The following is a 23,458-nucleotide window of genomic DNA, read 5'->3' as shown; positions in this document are numbered from 1 at the left end:
TTTCTAATCATGTGATATCATAGACCTAATGGAAAAGAGAAGAATTAGCTGGGCAGTGTGTTGCATGTGGGTTTGAACCCTTGAGCCTGTGCTTTGTGGTCGGCTTCTCTGTATGCCGATCAACAGCAGATACACATTTCTCCGGATGTTTAGTTTCTGTTATCCTTGCTTGTCTTTTTAGGATAACAGGTGTTTTCATTTACTCATTTGTCTGCCCTATTACCTTTCGGGTGCGGCTTTATATACTTTCCCCCTTCTGGTGATAGTGTCATTTGGATGTCCAGCCATAATGCTGTAGTTTAAGCCAGTCAATCAAAGACCAGTTAGAGTTTATCTCTCTGCTGTTTATGGTTTTTACCCTGTGTCATGCTTCTAGATTCAAACCCTTGATTCTGTGTTCTGTGGTCAGCGCTTCTTTCTGCTGAATCACAACTGATACACCTATCTTTGTTTCTCTTGATCTTGGGTAACAGGTGTTTTTAATTTACTGTTTGTGTGTTCTATCACCTTTCAGGTGCACCTATAAATACATTCTCCTACTGGTGTTTCCTGCTGGTGATAGACTTTGTTGGATTCATTCACTGTGCTGTAGTTTGTGTTGGTTGCAGTTGCCTTGTGTGTGATTCCTATTCTCCTTGGGGAACTGCTACTCTAGGAGCTGCTAAGGACATTCAGGATAAGCCGCTGTCAAATGGGGACGCCATTGCATTACCTCAGGGTGCCAACCTCCGCGGTCAGGCTGGGACAGACCAGGGTCAGAGAAGGGCTTTTTCTAGTCTCAACAGGGACTTGTCAGGTTCAGGTATTTGTCTTCCTGGTTTGTACGTTACCTGTGTGAATGTGCTTTAGCAGTCATAACACCCTGCACCTATATTCTGTTTGTTTTTAGGAAATAGGCAGCATATTCTCTAACTGTACGTACTTAAAGGGGTTTTCCCACGAACAAACGTTCATTTTAACCTATAGATCTTGGAATAATAATAACTTCCACTATTAAACGTGTTTATCTCTGCACAGGAACATTTTATTTAATCTTATGAATGTGCCCCTGCTGTGTACTGTGTAATGGCTGTCTGACCATGCAGGAACATGGTCTGATCATACCACAGATCCTGGGTAGGGGAGGTAAAACATTTCACTACCTGTTTTTAAACAATGTTTTACTTCAAAGAAAGAATCATTTGTGATCCCGTGCTGTGATGTCTGTATAGTCCCCCCCCCCCCCGCTGCCCAGGAAATATGGTATGATCAGACCATGTTCCGTACACGGTCAGACACAGCCATTACACAGGACATAGCAGGGGCACATTTATAAGATTATCTCAGCACAGGAACCTTTTATTTAAACACATCCAATTGTGGAAGTTATTATTATTCCAAGATCTATTGATTATAATGTACTTTTGTTCATGGGAAAACCCCTTTAATCATTTTAATTTGTATTTTGTGGTTTGTTTTACTCATTCTGGGATCTCGTTCTATTTCAGCACACTTCCCCTTCTGTAGGTAATTTACATTCTGCTCTGCCCTCCTGTTCTTTAGGAGGAACGTGAAGCACTTGATGGCCTTTCAGGCTGCAAAGGTCCTAGTTGCCATCGTTTAGTCTGTGGTTAGGGCCATCTCAGCTGATGCAGGAACCACTAGAGACTGCAGGGTCACGATCTCTAGTCTGTACAGGAACCAGCAGAGTCAGTTGCAGTTTTTTTGTGTTACCTATTTTCCCGAGTAAGTTGCTACACTATCATAACAGCTAGAAAGGCAAAATGAGCAATTGTAAGTACACAGTGCTATATAATATGATGATTGCAATAAATTATGAGAATAAAATTTTGATGGGAGTGATTCTTTAAGATCTATATATCACAGTTTTGGTTCCACTTCTAGAGATAACCAGGTTGTGTTGGAAATTTCAGGCAATGGGAAAATTATGCAAATAGTTATCCTTAAAGGGAACCTGTCATGTCCATAAATGCTATTAACCTGCAGATATGGGGTTAATCTGCAACGTAATAGCGTTTTAAAGCTGCTCAGCCCCCACATTGAAAGCTTGGCTACCGAAAGGAAATGATCTGTATTCCACCAGGCAGCCCCCAGCTTTCAGTCATGCAGGCTCGGCTATCATGGTTTCAGTCACTGCTCAGTACTTAGTGAGCGGCAGCAGTAACCACACTCCGGCACTGACTGACAGCAGGTTCTACAATGGTATGCTGTAGAGACGGCTATCAGTCAATGTGTCGGTATGTGCTTATGTGCTCACTGTATGCTGAGCGGTGACTAAAGCCGCGCCGATCATTTCCTCCTGGAAGCCGTGTTTTCACTGCGATGGCCATGCAGCTTTAAAATGCTAGTTACCTGCAGAGTAACCCCATATCTGCAGGTCAATTGTGCTTAGAGACATGACAGGTTCCCTTTAAGCGGGAACTAAACTGTCTATATGTTATTATTTACAATGTTGCCTTGTATGTCAAAAGTCCAATTCTAGAAGTTGCCTTGTTATTGTAATTTATCCTCAAGGATTTTGCAATGTTTGAGGATTACTTTTTACTTTTGCTGTGATTATTATTTTTCATTAATCTTTACATTTCTACCCTACCAAAATGTTCCTGTAGGTGCTTCATCCTTATTTGGATGATAAGAGTGTGCTTCTAGTCCAAGTATTGGGTATGGCTGCTGGATACGTGCCTCATTCAAATAATGATCAGCGTGGTCATGTGATATCTAATAATGAACAAGAGCTTGAACTTCAGCCTTTACTAGGATGGACTGTTTTCCCCCTGTTTGACAGGTACTTTATTCACTTAATATGATGTGTAACAATATTTATCCAGGAAAAAATTCAGAAGTGTGGATGTATGGAAAGAAATCTTTTTACTAAAATGTAAAAAATTGTTTTTATTCATATTTTTTACATTATCTGTAAGTTGATAATTAAAAATATAGCTTATTAACCCCTTAATGACCGCTTCTGTGCCTGTTAAGGTTCCTTTTTTCTCAGCAACGCTGAGCAATAATAGTGTAGCGCCCTCCTCGCGGCTGAAATGCCTGCGGGTGTCAGCTGTATGTGACAGCTGACACACTGCAGTATCAGCCCTGGCCAGTTTTGATGCTGCTTGGGGTCGATTAACACCTTAAATACCGCTGTTAATCGCAACAATGGTATTTAAGTTGTTGCAAGACCCCCTTAGTAACCATCGGAACCCCGTGATGAGAATCGCGGGTCCCGATGGTCACCATGGTACCCTGAGGTCATGTGGTGACCTCAGGGTACGGTGGCCTGTGAGAGCCACAAGTACTGCAGTATATTAGACCAGTGATCAAAATATAAATGATAAATGCCCCCTATAGTGGGACTTAGTGAAAAGGTAAAAAAAGTGAAATAAAATATGTAAAAAAGTAAAAAAAAAGCAAAAAAGACACAAATTACTAAAATCCATTTCACTACACAAAACGCAGCGATAGTGATAAAACAAAAAGGCTAAGTGCCCACGATGCAGAAATGCTGCAGATTTTTTCTGCATCTCCCTGGAAGGAAAAACGCATGCGGATTTTACATGCGTTTTTCCTGCCAGATAGAAGCGTTTGTCAAACATTTTTGCATGCGGGTTATCAAGCGCTTTTCCAAGCTATTTTAGCATCACTTGACAAAGTGCTTGACAACTTGGTCACACTATATAAATCCATGCAACTGGCATGGATTTATATAGTGTTACCAAGTTAATAGTTAAAAAAGGAATAAAAATGGTAAAAAAAAACCCATTATACTCACCTTCTGATGGCCCCCAGTCGTCTCTCCAGTGCATCCGGTGTCTTGGGCGGTTCGCGATGGTGTAAAAGGACCTTCCATGACGTCATTTAGTCATGTGACAGGTCACGTGACCGCCGATGTCAGTGGTCGCGTGACCTGTCACATGACTAAATGACGTCATGGAAGGTCCTTTTACACCATCGCGAGTCACCGGGAAGCCAGGAGGCACAGGAGAGAAGATCGCGGGCCATCAGTAGGTGAGTATAATGTATATTTTTTATTTTAAATTCTTTTTTTTTAACAGGTACTATGGTACCCAGGTCTGGATGAGAGTCTCCTCTTCTCCAGACCCAGGTACCATCCGCACATTAAATCGCTTAATATCCGCATGTGCACATGTAGTCATGCGGATATTAAGCGATTCAAAGCAAGTCAATGGCGGCAATTACGCCATGTTTCTGCAAAAATAATGGACATGCTGCGGATTTTTCCGCAATGATAATCCGCAGCGAAATTTCCCCAGCATCTGCACAGCAGATGCGGATCAACATTGGGGACCATGGGGCACGTATTACCAAGCATCTTTTTAAGCGTTTTCGCTGCGGAAATTCCGGGGCAAAAATGCTTGGAAAACGGATAGTGGGTACGCAGCCAGATAAACTAAAAAAGTTCACATAATTAGTATCGCTGCGTCCAAAACAGCCCACTCTATAAAACTGCCACAGTATTTATTCCGTATGGTGAATGCTGTAAAAAAAATAATAAAAAAACATGGCAAAAATGTTGCTTTTTCATCATACTGACTTAAAAAGTGAATAAAAGACAATCAAAAAGTTGCAGGTAAAAAAAATTGTATAAATGAAAATGGCAAACCGTCCAGCAAAAAAACAAGCCTTAATATGGATCAAACAAATTAAAAAGTTACAGCTCTCAATATATGTTGATGCAAAAACAAATTAATTTTTGTAAAATATTGCTTTCAGTCTGTAAAAATAGCAAATCATAAAAAAACCTATATAAATCTGGTATCGATGTAATTGTACCGACGCGATGGACAAATCAGTCTTATCACTTTTACCGCACAGTGAACGGCGCAAAAAAACAACAAAAAAATGGTACCAAAGAAATCTGCAACTCGTCCCACAAAGAATAAGCCCTCATACAGCTCTGTTCGCCAAAAAATTATAAAGTTACAGCTCTCAGAACAAGGCAACAAAGAAAACTACTTTTTTATAAAAATGCATTTTAGGTCTGCAAAGTAGGCTTACTGTGTAATAGCAGCAAAACCTAAAACGATATAAATCTGGTATCTCTGTAATCGCACCAACACGAAGAATAAATCCGCCTCACTTATACTGCTCAGTGAACCGCAGAAAAATAAAAATAAGAACTATTCTTATACTGCTGTATTTGTTCATTCTACCTCCCAAAAATCGGAACAAGGCTCGGCTCATATTTATCCTGCGCTCTCCGCTGACTGCTTACATTGCGGTTTCCATGTAAATTCCCCAAAACTGCGATTCAGACAAAACCCCTGACGGAACCACTCACTTATGAGACAGATGGAGTCACTTTGGACTGGTCTGTGTTCCTGCGGTGTCCCATCATTTTAGGTGTCTTTTTAGCGCACAAGTGTTGGCGACCACAGATCTGTGCCCGTCTAAAAAGATAGATACCACCAGAGCAGATGCCAAACTGAGCCCAAAGTGTCTTCATCTTCCTCATTACGGTGGGTGGTTCTGTTGGGGGTTTTGTCTGAACCGCATTTTTGTGGGATTTACTTGGAAACCCCGACGTAAGTGCTCAGTGTAGAACACAAGATTGTGATCCCAGCCTTATTCTGGAAGCGATCAAAAAATATTATGTACCTCAAAGTGTTACCAATAAAAACCCTAATTTATCCCACACAAAACCAACCCCTGCTCAGGTCCATCATCTGTCACTGGATCTATATGGGGTTCCCATGTAACTGGTAGAACAAAGACTCTGGAAAAGCGACATTGCTTCCACCCCCTCAAATAAAATCCAGTAAATTTTGTGCTCCCAAATCCAGATGCCCCATTGTACCTAAACCCCAGTAAGCAACCACATATTTGTCATTATAGTGGGGAGAGAGCACTTAACAATTTACGAGGTGCGTATTGCTAGAAGCACAAGCTGGGCACAAGGTATGAGGGCTCTACACTTTATGGGGGCACTATGTATGTGCACTAAACTGGCATGTTTGCAATTCTCCAGAAAAAAAACTGGCGTTGATGGTACAAAATAGTCACTGCAGCCGTAGATGAATTCATTGAGTGGTGTAATTCCTACAATGGGGTCACTTTTGGGGTTTTCTGTTGTTTCTGGCACCTTTAAGGCTCTGCAAATGTTACCCGCAAACTATTCTAGCAAAATCTGTGCTCCAAAAGCCAAACTGCTCTCTTTCTTTCTAAGCCCTGACGTGTTACCTAGCAGTAATTTCTGACAACATATAGGGCATCACGGCGTTCGGGAGAAATTGCTTGTTAAATTATGGGGTCCAGCTTCACCTATTAACCACCTCCTGACGAAGCCGCAGTGCGAGGCGGTGAAGCGTGCATCGAGGCGTTTTCTTTTGGTCCTTTACTCCTTGAACTGTTGCTGTTGGCCCTGCAAAGATAAGTATAGGTATAGGATGTATGTCTTTCTCTCTGACTATATGATATCATTTTCACTACTCAATACAGTAGGGATAGTTATTATTAGTCCTTTAATAGGATTGTTATATACTTTTTACTTAGGCCATAGATTTGAGATACTTAGACTATATGAGATATATGGAAATGTGTTGCCTAGAGTATACCACAAAATCATGTAGTTTTATCCCCATACTTGTCACGGGTGTGTCAGAAGTGACAGAGAGTTGCCCTGCAGTTGGTTGCAGGAGATCTCTTTGTTTGGCATTACAGACATCTTCTTAGAAGCTGTCTCTCTAGGACCCAGCGGCTACCTTCCGCTTGCTAATTAACACCCTGGCCTGGGTGTATAAATATCTGCTGTTTGCTAGAGGGAGGTGCCGGCGATATTCACATGACCCCCTGTGAATGCTTGAGCGAGAGCAGTACTTCTTCCTCTCTGGAGCTAAGAGGACGTGTGTTCATCTCTCTGAAGTTGACTAAAGCTAAGCTATCTTCCCTTGTTTGTTCCCCCTTGTTGTCTTTAGTTGTCAGTGGGGATCGACTAGCACTCATCCTCTCCCTTCCCTAGCCAGGGCCAAACACCAGGGAAGGACAGGGCAAGGTTCCTGTGCAGCAATTGGTGCGGAACCAATATAGGGACGTTAGGGGAGACACGGTGATATAAGGTCAGTCTAGGAGGTTTCCACTACCCCTTTTCCCTAGAGTCTGGGCTCTCTTATCCCCCTTCCCTTAGTCTTTACTACACCTTGCGTGACAGTACTCTGATTGAGTTCTTGATAGGTTCTGTGTTGTTTTTTCAGAGAGGATTTCATTAATATAGAGGATTTATATATGTTCTATTAACCCTTGTGTACCTGACAAATTTGCAGCGAATACAAAAATTACATTTTTACCACGAATATGTCATATTTCCATGTCTCAATGTTATAAAATTCTGTGAGGCACCTATGGGTTTAAAATACTCAATACACCCCTAAGTGAATTCCTTAGGTAGTGAAGTTTCCAATATGGGGTCATCTGGGGGAGTTTCTGCTGTTCTGGCACCTCAGGGGCTTGGCTAATGGAGCCCATAATCTGTTCAAGCTAAATCTGCATTCTAAAATCCAAGTAGTGCTCCTTCCCATCCGACCCATGCTGTGTGCTCAAACAGTAGTGTACATATGGGCTATCACTGTGTTTGGTAAAAATTGCATAATAAATTATGATGTCCATTTTCTCCTATTACCCCTCGTGTAAATTATAAATTTGGTGCTAAAACAGTATTTTAGTGGAAAAAATAAAAATAATTTTGTTCTCACATCTAGAAGTTTTAAAGTTTTGTGAATCACCTGTAGGTTAAAAATGCTCAGTACACCCCTTGAGGGGTGTAGTTTCCAAAATGGGGTCACTTGTGTTTTTTTTTCACTGTTTAGGTACATCGGGGGCTCTCCAAACGAGACATGGCGTCCGCGTAGCTTCCAGCCATTTTTGTGTTGAAAAAGTCAACAGTGCTCCTTTCCTTCTGAGCTCTGCTGTGTGCCCAAACAGTAGTTTTACCCCACATATGGGGTATTGACGTACTCAGGAGAAATTGCACAACAAATTTTGGGGTCCATTTTCTCCTGTTACCCTTCTGAAAATGAAAAATTTGAGACTAAAGTTACATTTTTGTGAAAAAAATAAAATGTTCATTTTTTCCTTCCACATTGCCTTATTTCCAGCGAAGCACCTGAAGGGTTAATAAACTTCTTGAATGTGTAGAATGGTGTCACTTTGGGGTATTTTCTGTCATATAGCCCCCCCCCCAAAGTCACTTCAAATGTGATGTGGTTCCTAAAAAATGGTTTTGTAAATTTTGTTGAAAAAAATAGAAATTGCTGATCTACTTTTAAGACATGTGTGAAATGTTATTTATTAAATATTTTGTGTGACATAACTCTGGTTTAAGGGCATAAGAATTTAAAAGTTTGAAAGTTGCGAAATTTTCAAAATATTTGTCGAATTTCTAAAATTTTCACAAATAAACGCAAGTCACATTGAACAAATTTTACCACTATTATGAATTATAGTATGTCACAAAAACAATATCAGAATCATTGGGATATGTTGAAGCGTTCCAGAGTTATTACCACATAAAATGACACTGGTAAAATTAAAAAAATTTGGCCTGGTCATTAAGGTCAAAATTGGCTCAGTCACTAAGGTGTTAAGGTTTTTTTTCCACCACTTGGACAGCCCCTTTTCATACCTCATGTTTGGTGCCGTTAAAGTAAAAACAACTATACTCACCTCCAGTGCCGGTGCCTTTCTAGCGGTGTGGGCACTCGCGTTCTTGGGGCTCAAGTGAGGTTGCTGTGTCACATGAACCTTGTGCCCAGTCAGCGCTGGTGTCACTGTCCCCGCTTTCGGACAAATTGACCAATAAGAGGAAGTCAGATAGCTGTCATTCAGTGGTGCTGGCGGGATTATACAGAGTTCAAAATTCAGAGAACTGCAAGATCTGCAGCAGAGAAAACAGTGATTTTATCAAAACTGCACCAAGCAGTCCAGTAAGTGATACATCACTGGAATCAGGGACTCTAGCCTTACATTATTCTGCTCTCAGATTCCATAGCAATAAGCAAGAAACAGGTTCCCTTTAATGTAAATGGACAATACCTTGTTGTCTCTACTCGAGTACTGATACTTGGTGTATAGTTGTTAAAGAGGACCTTTTACAAATTTTGCTGTTATGAACTAAACATTCTTGCACATAGTGGCAGTAATGTAGTTCATAACTGTATTTTTTGCACTGTTAGCGGAGGCGTGTTCATGTGAGACAAAGTGGCAGAATTGACTATTACATTCGTTCAGACATTTTCCTAACCGTTCCCTTTTTTTGGATTATACATATTATTGTATCAACTTCAGTCACATTTTATTTGCACTGTGTAAATTGTATTTCTGTTAAATTGCATTTTCATCAGTGGTAAAAAACAGGCTTACTTAGAGAAATCCACGTTCAGAAAACCCAAAACTTCAAAGTAAAAGGAAGTCTTTATTACCATTAAAGCCCTCCGACTGTTAAAAATCATTAGTAACATAAAGTGACACAGACAGTTCAGCTCCGGGGTGGATGTTACTCTGAAGTTTTGCTCATCCATTCAAATTGCAGCAATTTAGGTTATGTTCTTAGAAACCACTACTTGTCGGCACAAGGTTAGCTCCATTCGGAGGCCAGGTTTATGCACGATAATTTTTGTGTCTATTTATCTTTTTTAATGTTATATTATATATTTTTTTAAGAGTCTACTATAACAAGTGTTATTAATTATAATCTAAATCTGGATTCTATGTGCACCTATTTTTCCTGTATTCAATAATAACCAAGGTGTCCGGAAGCATATTAACCCCTAAGGCTCGTTTGTAAAAGGGATACAAATGCTTTCTTGCAGCAAGAATTTCCATATAACTAGAAACGTTACACGGTTTCTAATCTGTTCAGGCAACAACATTTTTTTTTTGTGCAAACAGTAGTAGAGTCATTTGCTACAAAACTGACTGCAAAGAGCAATTAGATCTTCATTAATATGCAAATGCTGTCCACTGCAAATTCATCTATGTATGAGGTTTAAATATGCTAACAGTGCTGAGCTGCAGACCCAGATGCCTTTATGTACTCTGAAATTGAGGGGCTTAGTTAATGATGTTGTTGACAGAAATACACAGTATCTGCTGCAATGTCATCATGTAGTCAAGATCACAGCAAAAGCTGCCTTCTTTTTTTTCTCGTACCCTTCAAAACCAAAAGAACAGGTTTCAGAACAGCCATATGTATATGATCCGAACATCTTGTATACTGTAGCGTCCTTGTTATTTTTATATCGTCTATGTTTTGTGAACAAACATTTATACTGATTGTTGAAATATGCAAATGTTTCAGAATATAGAATCTTGGACCAGTCGCCGTCTACATCATTATAGGTCAAAAAGTTTTAATTACTATGTCCTGTGGGTCCTCTCCATAACAAGATATTGGACTATTAGTAATAATGGTAGAACATAATAGTAAATGTAAAGAAAAGTTTACATTCATTTTAAAAGTAACATTCCAGGGTAAAATAAATAGACACAAATATACATAAAACGTAATCAGTGTAAAACATAAAGTTAAAGCAAATGTTTACAAATAGTTTCTTGCACATCCATGTTTAAAACTAAATTCTGAATTCCACTAGTGCATTATGAGAAGTCAGCCACCGATTTTTTTTTTCAGTTGAAACATTTATATTTTTTAAGAATAAATCCACTCCGTGAAAATTGCACTTCCAAAAATGCAAATACAAAATCCTTTGTAACTCACCCACATTTATTTGGAAATAAAGTGAAAAAATCCCAAACAATAACTAAGTAAATTAGATATACAGTATATATGTACAGTATATGTGTGTGTATATACACAGCTCTGGCAAAAATTAAGAGACCACTGCAAAATTTTCATTTTCTCAGATTTTTCTCTTTATAGGTATATTTTTGAGTAAAATGTAGATTGTTGTTTTATTCTATAAACTACTGACAACATGTCTCCGAAATTCAAAGCTAAAAATTTTGTATTTATTTGCAGCAAATGAGAAATTGTCAAAATAATAAAAAAGAAACAGTATTTTCAGACCTAAAATAATTCAAAGCAAACAAGTTCTTATTCATTTAGAAACAACAATGCTCATATTTTAACTCAGGAAGAGTTCAGAAATCAATATTTGGTGGAATAACCATGATTTTTAATCACAGCTTTCATGCGTCTTGGCATGCTTTCCACCAGTCTTTCACACTGCTTTTGGGTGACCTTATGCCTGGCGCAAAAATTTAAGCAGTTCTTTGTTTGATGGCTTGTGACTGTCCATCTTCCTCTTGATTACATTCCAGAGGTTTTCAATGGGGTTCAGGTCTGGAGATTGGGCTGGCTTTGACAGGGTCTTGATATGGTGCTCCTTTATCCACACATTGATTGACCTAGCTGTGTGGCATGGGGCATTGTCCTGCTGGAAAAACCAGTCCTCAGAGTTGGGGAACATTGCCTGAGCAGAAGGAAGCAAGTGGCATTTAAGGATAACCTTGTATGCGGCTTGATTCATACGTCCTTCGCAAAGATTAACCTGCCCAATTCCAGCCTTGCTGAAGCATCCCCAGATCATCACCGATCCTCCACCAAATTTCACAGTGGGTGCAAGACACTATAGCTTGTATGCCTCTCCAGGACTCTGTCTAACCATTAGATGACCAGGTGTTGGGCAAAACTGAAAATTAGACTCATCAGAGAAGATTACCTTACTCCAGTCCTCTATGGTCCAATCCTTATGGTCTGTGGCAAACTTCAGCCTGGCTCTCCTTTGATTCTCAATGATGAAAGGCTTTTTTCTAGCTTTACATGACTTGAGGCCTGCCTCTAGGAGCCTGTTACGAACTGTTCTTGCCGTGCACTTCACCCCAGCTGCCATTTGCCATTCCTTTTGTAGGTCACTTGATGTCATCCTGCGGTAGCTGAGTGACATTCGAATAAGATGACGGTCATCCCGGTCAGTGGAGAGTCGCTTTCGGCCTCTGCCGGTGTAGCTTTGTTATCCCCAATGTCTGCTGCTTGACCTTGTTGTAATGGACTGCCGTCTTCGAAATTTTAAGGATGGACGCAACATGACGCTCACTGTATCCCTCTGCTAGTAAAGCCAGAATTGAGCCCTTCTTTTCCTCATTCAAGACTTTTCTTTTCAACTCCTTTGGCATGGTTAAAAGTTATTTTTTCATTCAAATTACTTTTGGGCTATTCCTACCACTTGTTTTGCCATCCCACTTGTCCTATTGCTAGAGGATTGTGAAGACCACAGCAATGTTTTTTATACTTTCCCTCGTTACATAAGATTTGGTTCAGGTGATCACCTAATCAGAATCACATTAAGTAGAATGAGGTGGACTTTGGTTGGAATTCAACTGACACCGGAATGGAATGGCCAACAGACATGTAGAGATGGTGATTTTTAGAAAACTGTGCAGTGGCCTCTTAATTTCTGCCAGGACTGTGTATATATATATATATATATATATATATATATATATATACACAGTACAGACCTTCTCATTTAAAGATTTTTCTGTATTTTCATGACTATGAAAATTGTACATTCACACTGAAGGCATCAAAACTATGAATTAACACATGTGGAATTATATACTTAACAAAAAAGTGTGAAACAACTGAAAATATGTCTTATATTCTAGGTTCTTCAAAGTAGCCACCTTTTGCTTTGATGATAGGAGACATTACTACATGATGTTGGCCAAAATTACTATATGGTGCTAATTGTAAGACAATATTATTGTATGGGGCCAGTTGGCGGACAAAAAAGGGAAACAATTGTAAATATGTAAAAAAAAAAATTCAATATAAAGTATGAAAAAATATTTTGCTACTAAAACTTGTGAGATCCCAACAGTTTTTTGATATTTGTAGTACACTCTTCCTGACTGAGCACTCCTCCCATCAGCCGAAGGCGTTTTTAATTAGAGCTTGGTCCTACCTGCTCTTAAAATTGTAGGCTTTTAACCTGGGAGAGGCATATAAGGTTTAGGGTCCCAACAAAGGGGTACGCCTTGTCGATGGCCTTCGGCTCAAATGAATTGGCCAATTTGTGCAGTAAGTACCGTACCTTAATTTTTTACAGATTTTCTATAGCAGTAATGCAGTTCCAATTTCATATATTCAATATTTGCATATAATAGCATAATAAATAGATGGAAATAATTGGTTCATAATCAGAGTCATTTTTATCATTCATTACATCTATTTTTATGCTTTGGGAAATCCATACTGTTTGAAGGATGAACAATACAATTTTTTTAGTAGATTTTTATGTGAATTATCTACAATTATAATTTATATTATGCTGTTTGATCACCTAAGAATTTTAATATTACCAAGGAGATTAAAAAAATATATACAATACTTGGTCAAAAGTGATGTTCTTTGCTCACAAGGCGGGCGTGAAAACCTAGCGTGATACTGGGTCAATGAAGGTTAATAGTCCATTTGGAGCTCCAGCTCTGCTTGTGATTACTGAATAATGCATTTATTCTAAAATAGATCCTCTATGCACCTTAAAATATATTACTTCAATAATGGTGAGCAATTTACAGGAAGACAATATTTTGATATTAATGTGTTCGAAATTAGTTTCACAGGAGTTTGCATAGATTACAGTTACATTTGCACGCTTTTCTCTGACATATTCCATATTCCTCTCTGCTGATTTTAAACAATTTTCCTAATGCAGACTGTAGTTATTTCACAAAGCTGTTAAAATACACGCTGTACATCAGCTCAGCTAGTAAATATTCATAGGCAAAAATTGTTCCTAAATTGTACTCTGAAGAAAAAGACCTTAAAACACCCCATGATTTATGGCGGATCCATTTGTCATTCTGTGTGTTTTTTTAAGGTTTTTTTTCTCATAAGATATGAAGCTGCAGCTATCTAGAACACTAGTATATTGCACATAATAATGTATACTGGCTTATAAATAAGAATGTCTTGCTAAAATGTAGAACTAATAAAATTGCTAAGTGATTATGACTTATGAAAATGCAATCTGTTCAAAAATATGCAAAAAAAACCAGAGTGCATATTTATTTTGTAAAATTATTAAAGGGGTAGTTTTTTTTATTATTCAAAATTTTGCATGTGATGAAAATAAAAAACTCAGCTATTCTCACCCTCCCCGCTCCAACGCTGCCTCGTTCTTTGTTGATGGGCTGCTGTGGTGGTGTCACATCTACAGTGTGGCATCTGCAGCCAATCACAAGGCTCAGTGGCTTATTCCACCTACATGGGTAGTCCCACTGAGCCCGATACGTAGGGACCGGAGCTGCGGCGGAAAGGCATCATTGAAGCTGGGGATTCTGAGTATTGCTGTGCATGTAATTTTTATTATCTCCAACCCTACCAATAAAGAAAAAAAGTATTCTGGACAACCCCTTTAACTTTTTATCTAATCAAAAATTAAATCTAAATATACTAGTTTAAAAGATAGATGATAGATTGATAGATTTTTCATGTTTATTGCCTTTTACCCCTTTCTGATGTCGGGTGTAATAATACGTATCTGCACCCTGGGCCTATTGGACCAGATACATATTATTATTCCCTGGCGTAATAACAGAGGCTGTGCAGGTGCTATCGCTGCCAGGTGACAGCTAATTCTAATAGCTGACACCTGGTCCTATGTGCCAGGAGCGGTGCCAAACCACTCCCGGCACATTAACCCGGAAATGCTGCGATTAAAGTCGTTCGCAGCATTTTCGGGGCAAGCATTGGTAAGAGTGCCCCTCTTCCTTCTATCCGGGGTCCCGCGCTGTGTGTGCTCGGTCCGGATAGTTGCCATGGTGACCCGATGTCGTCATGACGACATCCAGGTCACCAGGCATCAGCAAGATAGGTAGATCGTGCTCAGTGCACAATCTACCTAACTTGTGTGTGCAGGGCTGACAGCCTGCACAGCATAGGGGATGCTGCTGCATCCCTATGCTGTACAAGCGTTCAGACTGCAAAAAATGAAAGTCCCATAGTGGGACAAAGTATAAAAGTAAAAAACAGTGTCAGAAAGTGAAAAAATAAATTGTAAAAGTATTTTTTAAAAAAATGAAGAAATATTAAAAAAATAAAAATATAAAAAAAACAATAAAAGTACACATATTTGGTATTGCCGCGTTCGGAACAACCTGACCTATAAAAGTGTCCCACTAGTTAAGCCCTTTAGTGAACACGGTAAAAAAATAAAAATAAAAAACGAAGCAAAAAACGATGCTTTATCATACTGCCAAACAAAAAATGGAATAAAACGCAATCAAAAAGATGAATGTAAATAAAAATGGTACCGCTGAAAACATCATCTTCTCCCGCAAAAAAAGCCGCCATTCAGCTCCATCAGCCAAAAAATGAAAAAGTTATAGCTAGCAGATTAAAGTAATGCAAAAAAACTTATTTTTTCTATAAAATAGTTTTTATTGTGTAAAACCACCAAAGCATAAAAAAATATAAATGTGGTACCGCTGCAAACGTACTGACCCAAAGAATAACACTGCCTTATCAATTCTACTACTCGCGGAATTTGACTTTTTGAATGTAAAATTTGCTTGAATAATTAGTGGACGCCATGTCACGTTTGGGGAGGCCCTGATATGTGCCTAAACAGTGGAAATCCCCCTGCAGGTGACCCCATTTTGGAAACTAGACCCCTCAGTGAACTTATCTAGATGTGTGGTGAGCACTTTGAACCCCCAAGTGTTTCACAAAAGTTTATAACATAGAGCCGTGGAAAATAAATAAATCACTTTTTTTTCAAAAAATGATCTTTTGGCCCCAATTTTTTTATTTTCACAAGGGTAACAGGAGAAATTGGACCCCAAAAGTTGTTGTGCAATTTCTCCTGAGTACGCTGATAACCCATATCACCCCATATACTACTGTTTGGGCGCTTGTCAGGGCTCGTAAGGGAAGGAGTAACGATTTGGAATGCAGACTTTGATAGAAAGGTCTGCGGGCGTCATGTCGCGTTTGCAGGGCCCCTGATGTACCTACACAGTGGAAATGCCCAACAAGTGCCCCCTCTTTGGAAACTAGACTCCCTCCCATGAATTTATCTAGATGTTTGGTGAGCACCTTGAACCCCCAGGTGCTTCACAGAAAATTATAAAGTTGACTTATGAAAATAAAAAAAAATCTAATTTTTTTCCACAAAAATGTTATTTTAGCCAAAAAAAAATATTTTCACAAGGGTAACAGGAGAAATTGGACACAAAAATATGTTGTGCAATTTCTTCTGAGCACGCAGATACCCCAAATGTGGTCAAAAATTACTTTTGAGGCTCAGTGCATAGCTCAGAAGGGAAGAAGTGCCATATTGGAGTTCATATTTTGCTGGGCTGGTTTGATGGTGCCATGTCACATTGGCAGAGCCCCTAAGGTGCCAGAACAGCAGAACTCCTCATAAGAGACCCTATTTTAGAAACTGCACCTCTCAATGAATTCATCCAGGGTTGCAGTGAGTATGTTGACACCACAAGTGCCTCACAGAATATTACACCATTGGGCAGTGAAGGAAGAATAATTACATTTTTACCACCAAAGTTTTGTTTTAGCCTCAGATTTTACATTTTCTCACTGGAAGATGGGTAAAAATGGCAACAAAATTTGTTACACAATTTTTGCTGAACGTGGAAATACCCCATACGTGGCTGTACCGTACTGCTTAGCCATACGGCGAGACTCTGGAAGAATGGAGCTCTATTTGCCTCCTGGAGCGCAGATTTTCCTAGAATAGTATGCAGACTCCATATACAAAGCTCCTAAGTGCTAGAAGACCAAAATCTCCCCTCAAGTGACCCCATTTAGGAAATTATACTCCTTTGGGAACTTAGCTACTGGTGTGGTGAGGATTTTAACTACATGGGTGTTTTCTAGAAACAAGCAGCAATGGATGCTGCTGAGTGAAAATTGTAGTGACCAGTACGTGGTAGTGACCAGTACGTTATGCCCAACTCATGCTTCTGGAGACATGCATCCGTAAATTAGGCGAGCTCTCATCGCTATAGAAATGTCAAACATGTGGACGCTAACTGCGGTTTAGGCACACTGTGGGTCTCAAAAGGGAGGTGGGCATTTGTATTTGGGAGCACAGAATTTGCTGAATTTATTTTGGGGTGTGTGAAGAATATTCAAGATAGTCCCATGTCAATCATTTGCCCTGTTTGAAGTTTTCTATAATCACTGCCAATGTACAGTGTAATACGACACTTCAGCTGCAAGGGAGGGGGCCGAGAGGCAGGGAGTGACATACCTCACAGCAGCTGTGACTGGCACAGGACAACCCCTCCTCCAGGCCATGTGGTCCTTTGTGTAGTATTCTATAATTCAACACCGAGTAATGGGACTACGATACCTCCCAGTGATAAACCAACTAGATTTTTGGAAACCCAAGAGAATGGGGAATGTCATCCTACCTTTCAGCACAGTCAAGCGCATAGAGAAAGGAAGATACCCGGCACAGCCTTGCGGGGGCCCCTAGGGCCCGATGCTTGGTATTCACGTGTAGCAGGGGCCCGGCTGGATCCGATGACACCAGAAACGGCTCCCTAGAACCGTCTAGTAAGGACATATAGCCAATTTTATTTTTTGGAGTCTTTAGCTAAGAGAGACCAGGGGTGGAGATTTAGGTTCAGCCAGGAGGCAAGAGTGAGAGTGACCCAGAGAGGTTAAGAGGCCCTGCAGCTAGAGCCCAGTGTCTTTTTCCTTGGGAGGTCGTGTCGTCACGTCGTGTGGGAGAAGTCCGGCAACAAAGAGAGGGCCCCCAAAAGCCTCCCATGTGGCAGCCTTTCCACCGAAAGCCAGGTCGTCCATCTGACTGGTAACTGACTCTTAATAACTGCTTTATATCTTTTGTACCCCTACTATTGTGTTTGCAACTCTGACTATTGTGTAAGTATAACCCTTATGTATATAGTGCAATGTTTAATGTGCCCTTACGGCGATTAAATATATAATTTAATCTTGGGCTGCTCTTTTATCTCGATCTACGAACTCTCACGTCCGTTGTTTGGTCCAACGAACACTCTACCGAGCTTTTTTCTAGCCCAATATAAGTCCTTTATATCTAATAGAAACTGGTGGCAGCTCTCCCAGGCCGACCAGACTCTGCTTCACTGGAGCTAGTGAAGAAGCCTCTCAGCCTGTCAGGGGTGTGAGCGAGTGTGGTGCCACATCAGTGACTACGTGGGCCACCTCTTCTCACTCCCTGGTGCCTTCCTGTACCATTGTGGACAGGGGGTGTCTGTGTAGAACTGTACCAATCTGACCTTACGCGTCCTCGAGGGGGTGCAGAACGTCACGGTGCAAAGGGCAGATCCGTATCACGTGCTCCGTTCCGTCTGATGTAATTGTGACGTGGTGTGGTACTGCTCAGTATTTTTACAGCGATACTACATTTATATTGTTTTTCTATGTTTTGGCACTTTTACACAATAGAAACCATTTTGTAGAAAAAATAAATTTTTTTTGCATCGCTTTATTCTGAGAACTTTAACTTTTCTACTTTTCGGCTGATGGAGCTGTATGGTGGCTTGATTTTTGCAGGACAAGATGATGTTTTCAGCAGTACCATTTTTATTTACATTCGTCTTTTTGATTGCTCTTTATTCCACTTTTTGTTCGGCGGTATCATGATAAAGCATCGTTATTTGCTTCGGGTTTTTTTGCTTTTTGTTACCATGTTTACTAGAGGTGTTAACTAGCGGGACAGTTTTATAGCTCAGGTCGTTCCAGATGAAGCAATACCAAATATTTATTTATGGGAAATATATATATATATATATACACAGTGCCTTGTGAAAGTATTTGGCCCCCTTGAACTTTTCTACATTTTGCCACATTTCTGGCTTCAAACATAAAGATATAAAATTCTAATTTTTTGGGGAAGAATCAACAAAAAGTGGGACACAATTGTGAAGTGGAACGAAATTTATTGGATATTTTAGACTTTTTAAAAAAATTAAAAACTGAAAAGTGGGGCGTGCAATATTATTCGGCCCCTTTACTTTCAGTGCAGCAAACTCACCCCAGAAGTTCAGTGAGGATCTCTGAATGATCCAATGTTGTCCTATATGACTGGTAATGATAAATAGAATCCACCTGTGTGTAATTAAGTCTCCGTATAAACGCACCTGCTCTGTGATAGTCTCAGGGTTCTGTTTCAAGTGCAGAGAGCATCATGAAGACCAAGGAACACACCAGGCAGGTCCGAGATACTGTTGTGGCAAAGTTTAAAGCCGGATTTGGATACAAAAAGATTTCCCAAGTTTTAAACATCTCAAGGAGCACTGTGCAAGCGATCATATTGAAATGGAAGGAATATCAGACCACTGCAGATCTCCCAAGACCCGGCCGTCCCTCTAAACTTTCATCTTGAACAAGGAGAAGACTGATCAGAGATGCAGCCAAAAGGCCCATGCTGACTCTGGATGAACTGCAGAGATCTACAGCTGAGGTGGGGTAGCCTGTCCATAGGACAACAATCAGTCGTACACTGTACAAATCTGGCCTTTATGGAAGAGTGGCAAGAAGAAAGCCATTTCTCAAAGATATCCATAAAAAGTCTCATTTGAAGTTTGTCACAAGCCACCTGGGAGACACACCAAACATGTGGAATAAGATGCTCTGGTCAGATGAAACCAAAATCGAACTTTTTGGCCACAATGCAAAACGATATGTTTGGTGTAAAAGCAACACAGCTCACCACCCTCAAAACACCATCCCCACTGTCAAATATGGTGGTGGCAGCATCATGGTTTGGGCCTGCTTTTGTTCAGCAGGGACAGGGAAGATGGTTAAAATTGATGGGAAGATGGACGGAGCCAAATACAGGACCATTCTGGAAGAAAACCTGTTGGAGTCTGCAAAAGACCTGAGACTGGGACGGAGATTTATCTTCCAACAAGACAATAATCCCAAACATGAAGCAAAATCTACAATGGAATGGTTCAAAAATAAACGTATCCAGGAGTTAGAATGGCCAAGTCAAAGTCCAAACCTAAATCCAATCGAGAATCTGTGGAAAGAGCTGAAAACTGCTGTTCACAAACGCTCTCCATCCAACCTCACTGAGCTCGAGCTGTTTTGCAAGGAAGAATGGGTAAGAATTTCAGCCTCTCGATGTGCAAAACTGATAGATACATACCCCAAGCGACTTGCAGCTGTAATCGCAGCAAAAGGTGGCGCTACAAAGTATTAACTCAAGGGGGCTGAATAATATTGCACGCACCACTTTTCAGTTTTTAATTTTTTTAAAAAGTTTAAAATATACAATAAATTTCGTTCCACTTCACGATTGTGTCCCACTTGTTGTTGATTCTTCCCAAAAAAATTTGAATTTTAGATCTTTATGTTTGAAGCCAGAAATGTGGGAAAAGGTAGAAAAGTTCAAGGGGGCCAAATACTTTCACAAGGCACTGTGTGTGCATATATATATATATATATATATATATATATATACATATATTATATATTTATCTATTTACTTATTTTGTTTTTTAAAAAATATTTTACAACTTTTTTTCACTTCTTTTCTTAGTCCCACTTTGGGACTTTCACTTTCTGCAGTCTGATCGCAGTTGTAAGGTATCACAGTGAAGGATCACTACTATACTTCATAACTGTCAGCACTGCAGATACAAGATAGTTTGATCATGCAATGCGCATGATCAAACTATCTTGCTAGTGCCTGGTGACCTGGATGTCGATCGGGTCACCATGTCAACGATCGGGAACCTGCGATGATTTCGCAGGGTCTCCGATCCAAGAGCAGAGGTGCTTTTGTCCCTCTGCTCGCTCACTAAATGCTGCGATACAGCATTTAGGGGGTTAAAGTGCCAGGAGTAGTGCAGGCTGTCAGAATCAGCTGACACGCGGCGGCGATCGTGCCCGCACAGAGTAATAATATGTACCTGGTCCATAAAGCCCAGGGCACAGAGACGTATTATTATGTACCATGTCAGAAATAGGTTGAAGGGGTTTTCCCATGAAGAAAAGTTCATTTTATTCACTAGTTCTTGGAATAATAATAAGTTTCACAATTGGATGTGATTAAATAAAATATTCCTGTGCTGAGATAATCTTATAAATGTGCCCCTGCTGTGTACTGTGTAATGGCTGTGTCTGACCGTGTACGGAACATGGTCTGGTCACACCACATCTCCTGGGCGGGGGGGAAACAAAAGAGTATATTGACAGCAGGGGATCACAGCTGATTCTTTTTGTGCAGTAAAACATTTCCCTGCATGTTTACAAGCAATGTTTTACCTCATGGAAATAATCAGCTGTGATCCCCGGCTGTAATGTCTGTGTACTCTCTTTTGCGTCCTCTCCTGTCCAGACCATGTTCCTGCACGGTCAGACACAGCCATTACACAGTACACAGCAGGGGCACATTTATAAGATTATCTCAGCACAGGAACATTTTATATAAACACATCCAATTGTGGACCTTATTTTTATTCCAAGATCTAGTGAATAAAATTAACTTTTGTTCATGGGAAAACCCCTTTTAAAGTCACAGCTATTCTGTAGTGTCTGCAGAGTTGTAAGTATTTGATAAGAAAGTTGGCTGTACTGAAATATTCTGATGATGGTTATTGTCCAGTGCTGGACGGAAGCAGCCACAGTACCCATAAATCATGTGATGTACAATGACAACTTTAGGGCACCTGAGTAGCAGGGACAGTTCCCCTATATTATAGTAATATCCAAAATACACCCATAATAATGGCAGCATCATCCCTTCCATAAAAGTGACAGCAGTTGTGTCCCCATTAAAATCAAATCCAAAGTGCCACTGTAATAATGACGATAACAGTCCACCCATATAGCATTCAGGGTCGGACTGGGGCACCGGGACACTGGAGAATTCTCCGGTGGGCCTGGGTCCTCTACGGGCCCCCGAGCAGGACGCACGGAGGCCCCTTGTTAACATGGCCGCCGGTGCCACTGCAAGGGCCCTTGCAGTGCGGCTGATGAGGACCTGCTTCTCAGAGCCCCAGGCTCCGGGGGGCCCATGGCCAGATTGCCCTTATCCTATGCAGCGGGCAGGGAGCGATCCCTCCAGCTCCGCTGCCGACAGGAGGAAAATGGCAGCGGAGGCCTGTGTCAGGGAGAAAGATGCCGGGCAGGAAGCAGAGGACAGTGCTGCGGTGGAGCGTTCTGAGAGGTAATTTTTTTTTGTTTTTTTTAAGGGAGAGCAGTGGTGATTGAGGAGGTGGGGGGAGATATGACATGGTGGGGGAAGATATGACATGGCAATGGGGATGGTGGGGGAGATATGACATGGTGGGGGAAGATATGACATGGCAATGGGGATGGTGGGGGAGATATGACATGGTGGGGGAAGATATGACATGGCAATGGGGATGGTGGGGGAGATATGACATGGTGGGGGATATATGGCATGGCAATGGGGGAGGTGGGGGGAGAGATGACATGGTGGGGGATATATGGCATGGCAATGGGGGAGGTGGGGGGAGATATGACATGGTGGATATATGGCATGGCAATGAGGGAGGTTTGGGGAGATATGACATTGTGGGAGATATATGGCATGGCAATGGGGGAGGTGGGGGGAGATATGCATGGTGATGGAGGAGGTGGGGGGAGATATGGCAATGATGACGGAGAAGGTGGGGGGAGATATGGCAATGGTGACAGAGCAGGTGGGGGGAGATATGGCAATGATGACGGAGCAGGTGGGGGGAGATATGGCAATAATGACGGAGCAGGTGGGGGGAGATTGGCAATGATGACGGAGCAGGTGGGGGAGATATGGCAATGATGACAGAGCAGGTGGGGGGAGATATGGCAATGGTGACAGAGCAGGTGGGGGGAGATATGGCAATAATGACGGAGCAGGTGGGGGGAGATATGGCAATGATGATGGAGAAGGTGGGGGAGATATGGGAATGGTGACAGAGCAGGTGGGGGGAGATATGACAATGATGACGGAGCAGGTGGGGGGTGATATGGCAATGGTGAAGGAGCAGGTGGGGGGAGATATGGCAATGGTGACGGAGCAGGTGGGGCGAGATATGGCAATGATGACGGAGCAAGTGGGGGGAGATATGGCAATGATGGAGGTGGTGGGGGGAGATGTGGCAATGATGATAGAGGTGGTGGGGGGAGATATGGCAATGATGGAGGAGATGTGACAATGATGGAGGAGGTAGGGGAGATATGACAATGATAGAAAAGGTGGGGGAGAGCAATGATGGGGATGGGAGGGAGCAATGATGGAGGAGGTGGGGGGAGAGCAATGATGGGGATGGGGGAGAGCAATTATGGAGGTGGGGGAGAGAAATGATGGGGAATTATTTGGACTCTATATGCTGTTACTAGTTACTGATCATTCAGCTTTATGGGTAACCTGGAAACTGGTGAGTAAAGTACACACAACATATCCAATACTACAAGCAATAAAGTTTAACTCTTTAACAACATTTGTCGCACATG

The 23,458-nt window shown here is 41.0% G+C and overlaps 1 protein-coding gene across 3 annotated transcripts in view; it reads left to right on the top strand.

Moving 5' to 3' along the window:
* LOC141215153 (uncharacterized) overlaps positions 1–23,458 on the top strand; it is a 446,656-nt gene that overhangs the window by 322,564 nt on the left and 100,634 nt on the right. For all 3 annotated transcript variants that reach the window (XM_073665502.1, XM_073665499.1, XM_073665501.1), the window contains exon 26: positions 2,610–2,785. In XM_073665502.1, coding sequence (XP_073521603.1) covers positions 2,610–2,785 — 176 coding nt within the window. The remainder of the gene's footprint in view (positions 1–2,609; positions 2,786–23,458) is intronic.

The sequence above is a fragment of the Phyllobates terribilis genome, unplaced genomic scaffold (assembly GCF_046119375.1).
Source record: "Phyllobates terribilis strain yellow unplaced genomic scaffold, ASM4611937v1 Scaffold_2__4_contigs__length_985480577, whole genome shotgun sequence".
Classification (NCBI taxonomy): Eukaryota; Metazoa; Chordata; class Amphibia; order Anura; family Dendrobatidae; genus Phyllobates; species Phyllobates terribilis.
Note: the sequence above shows the minus strand (reverse complement) of the source record. Positions and strands in the feature narration are given on the sequence as shown.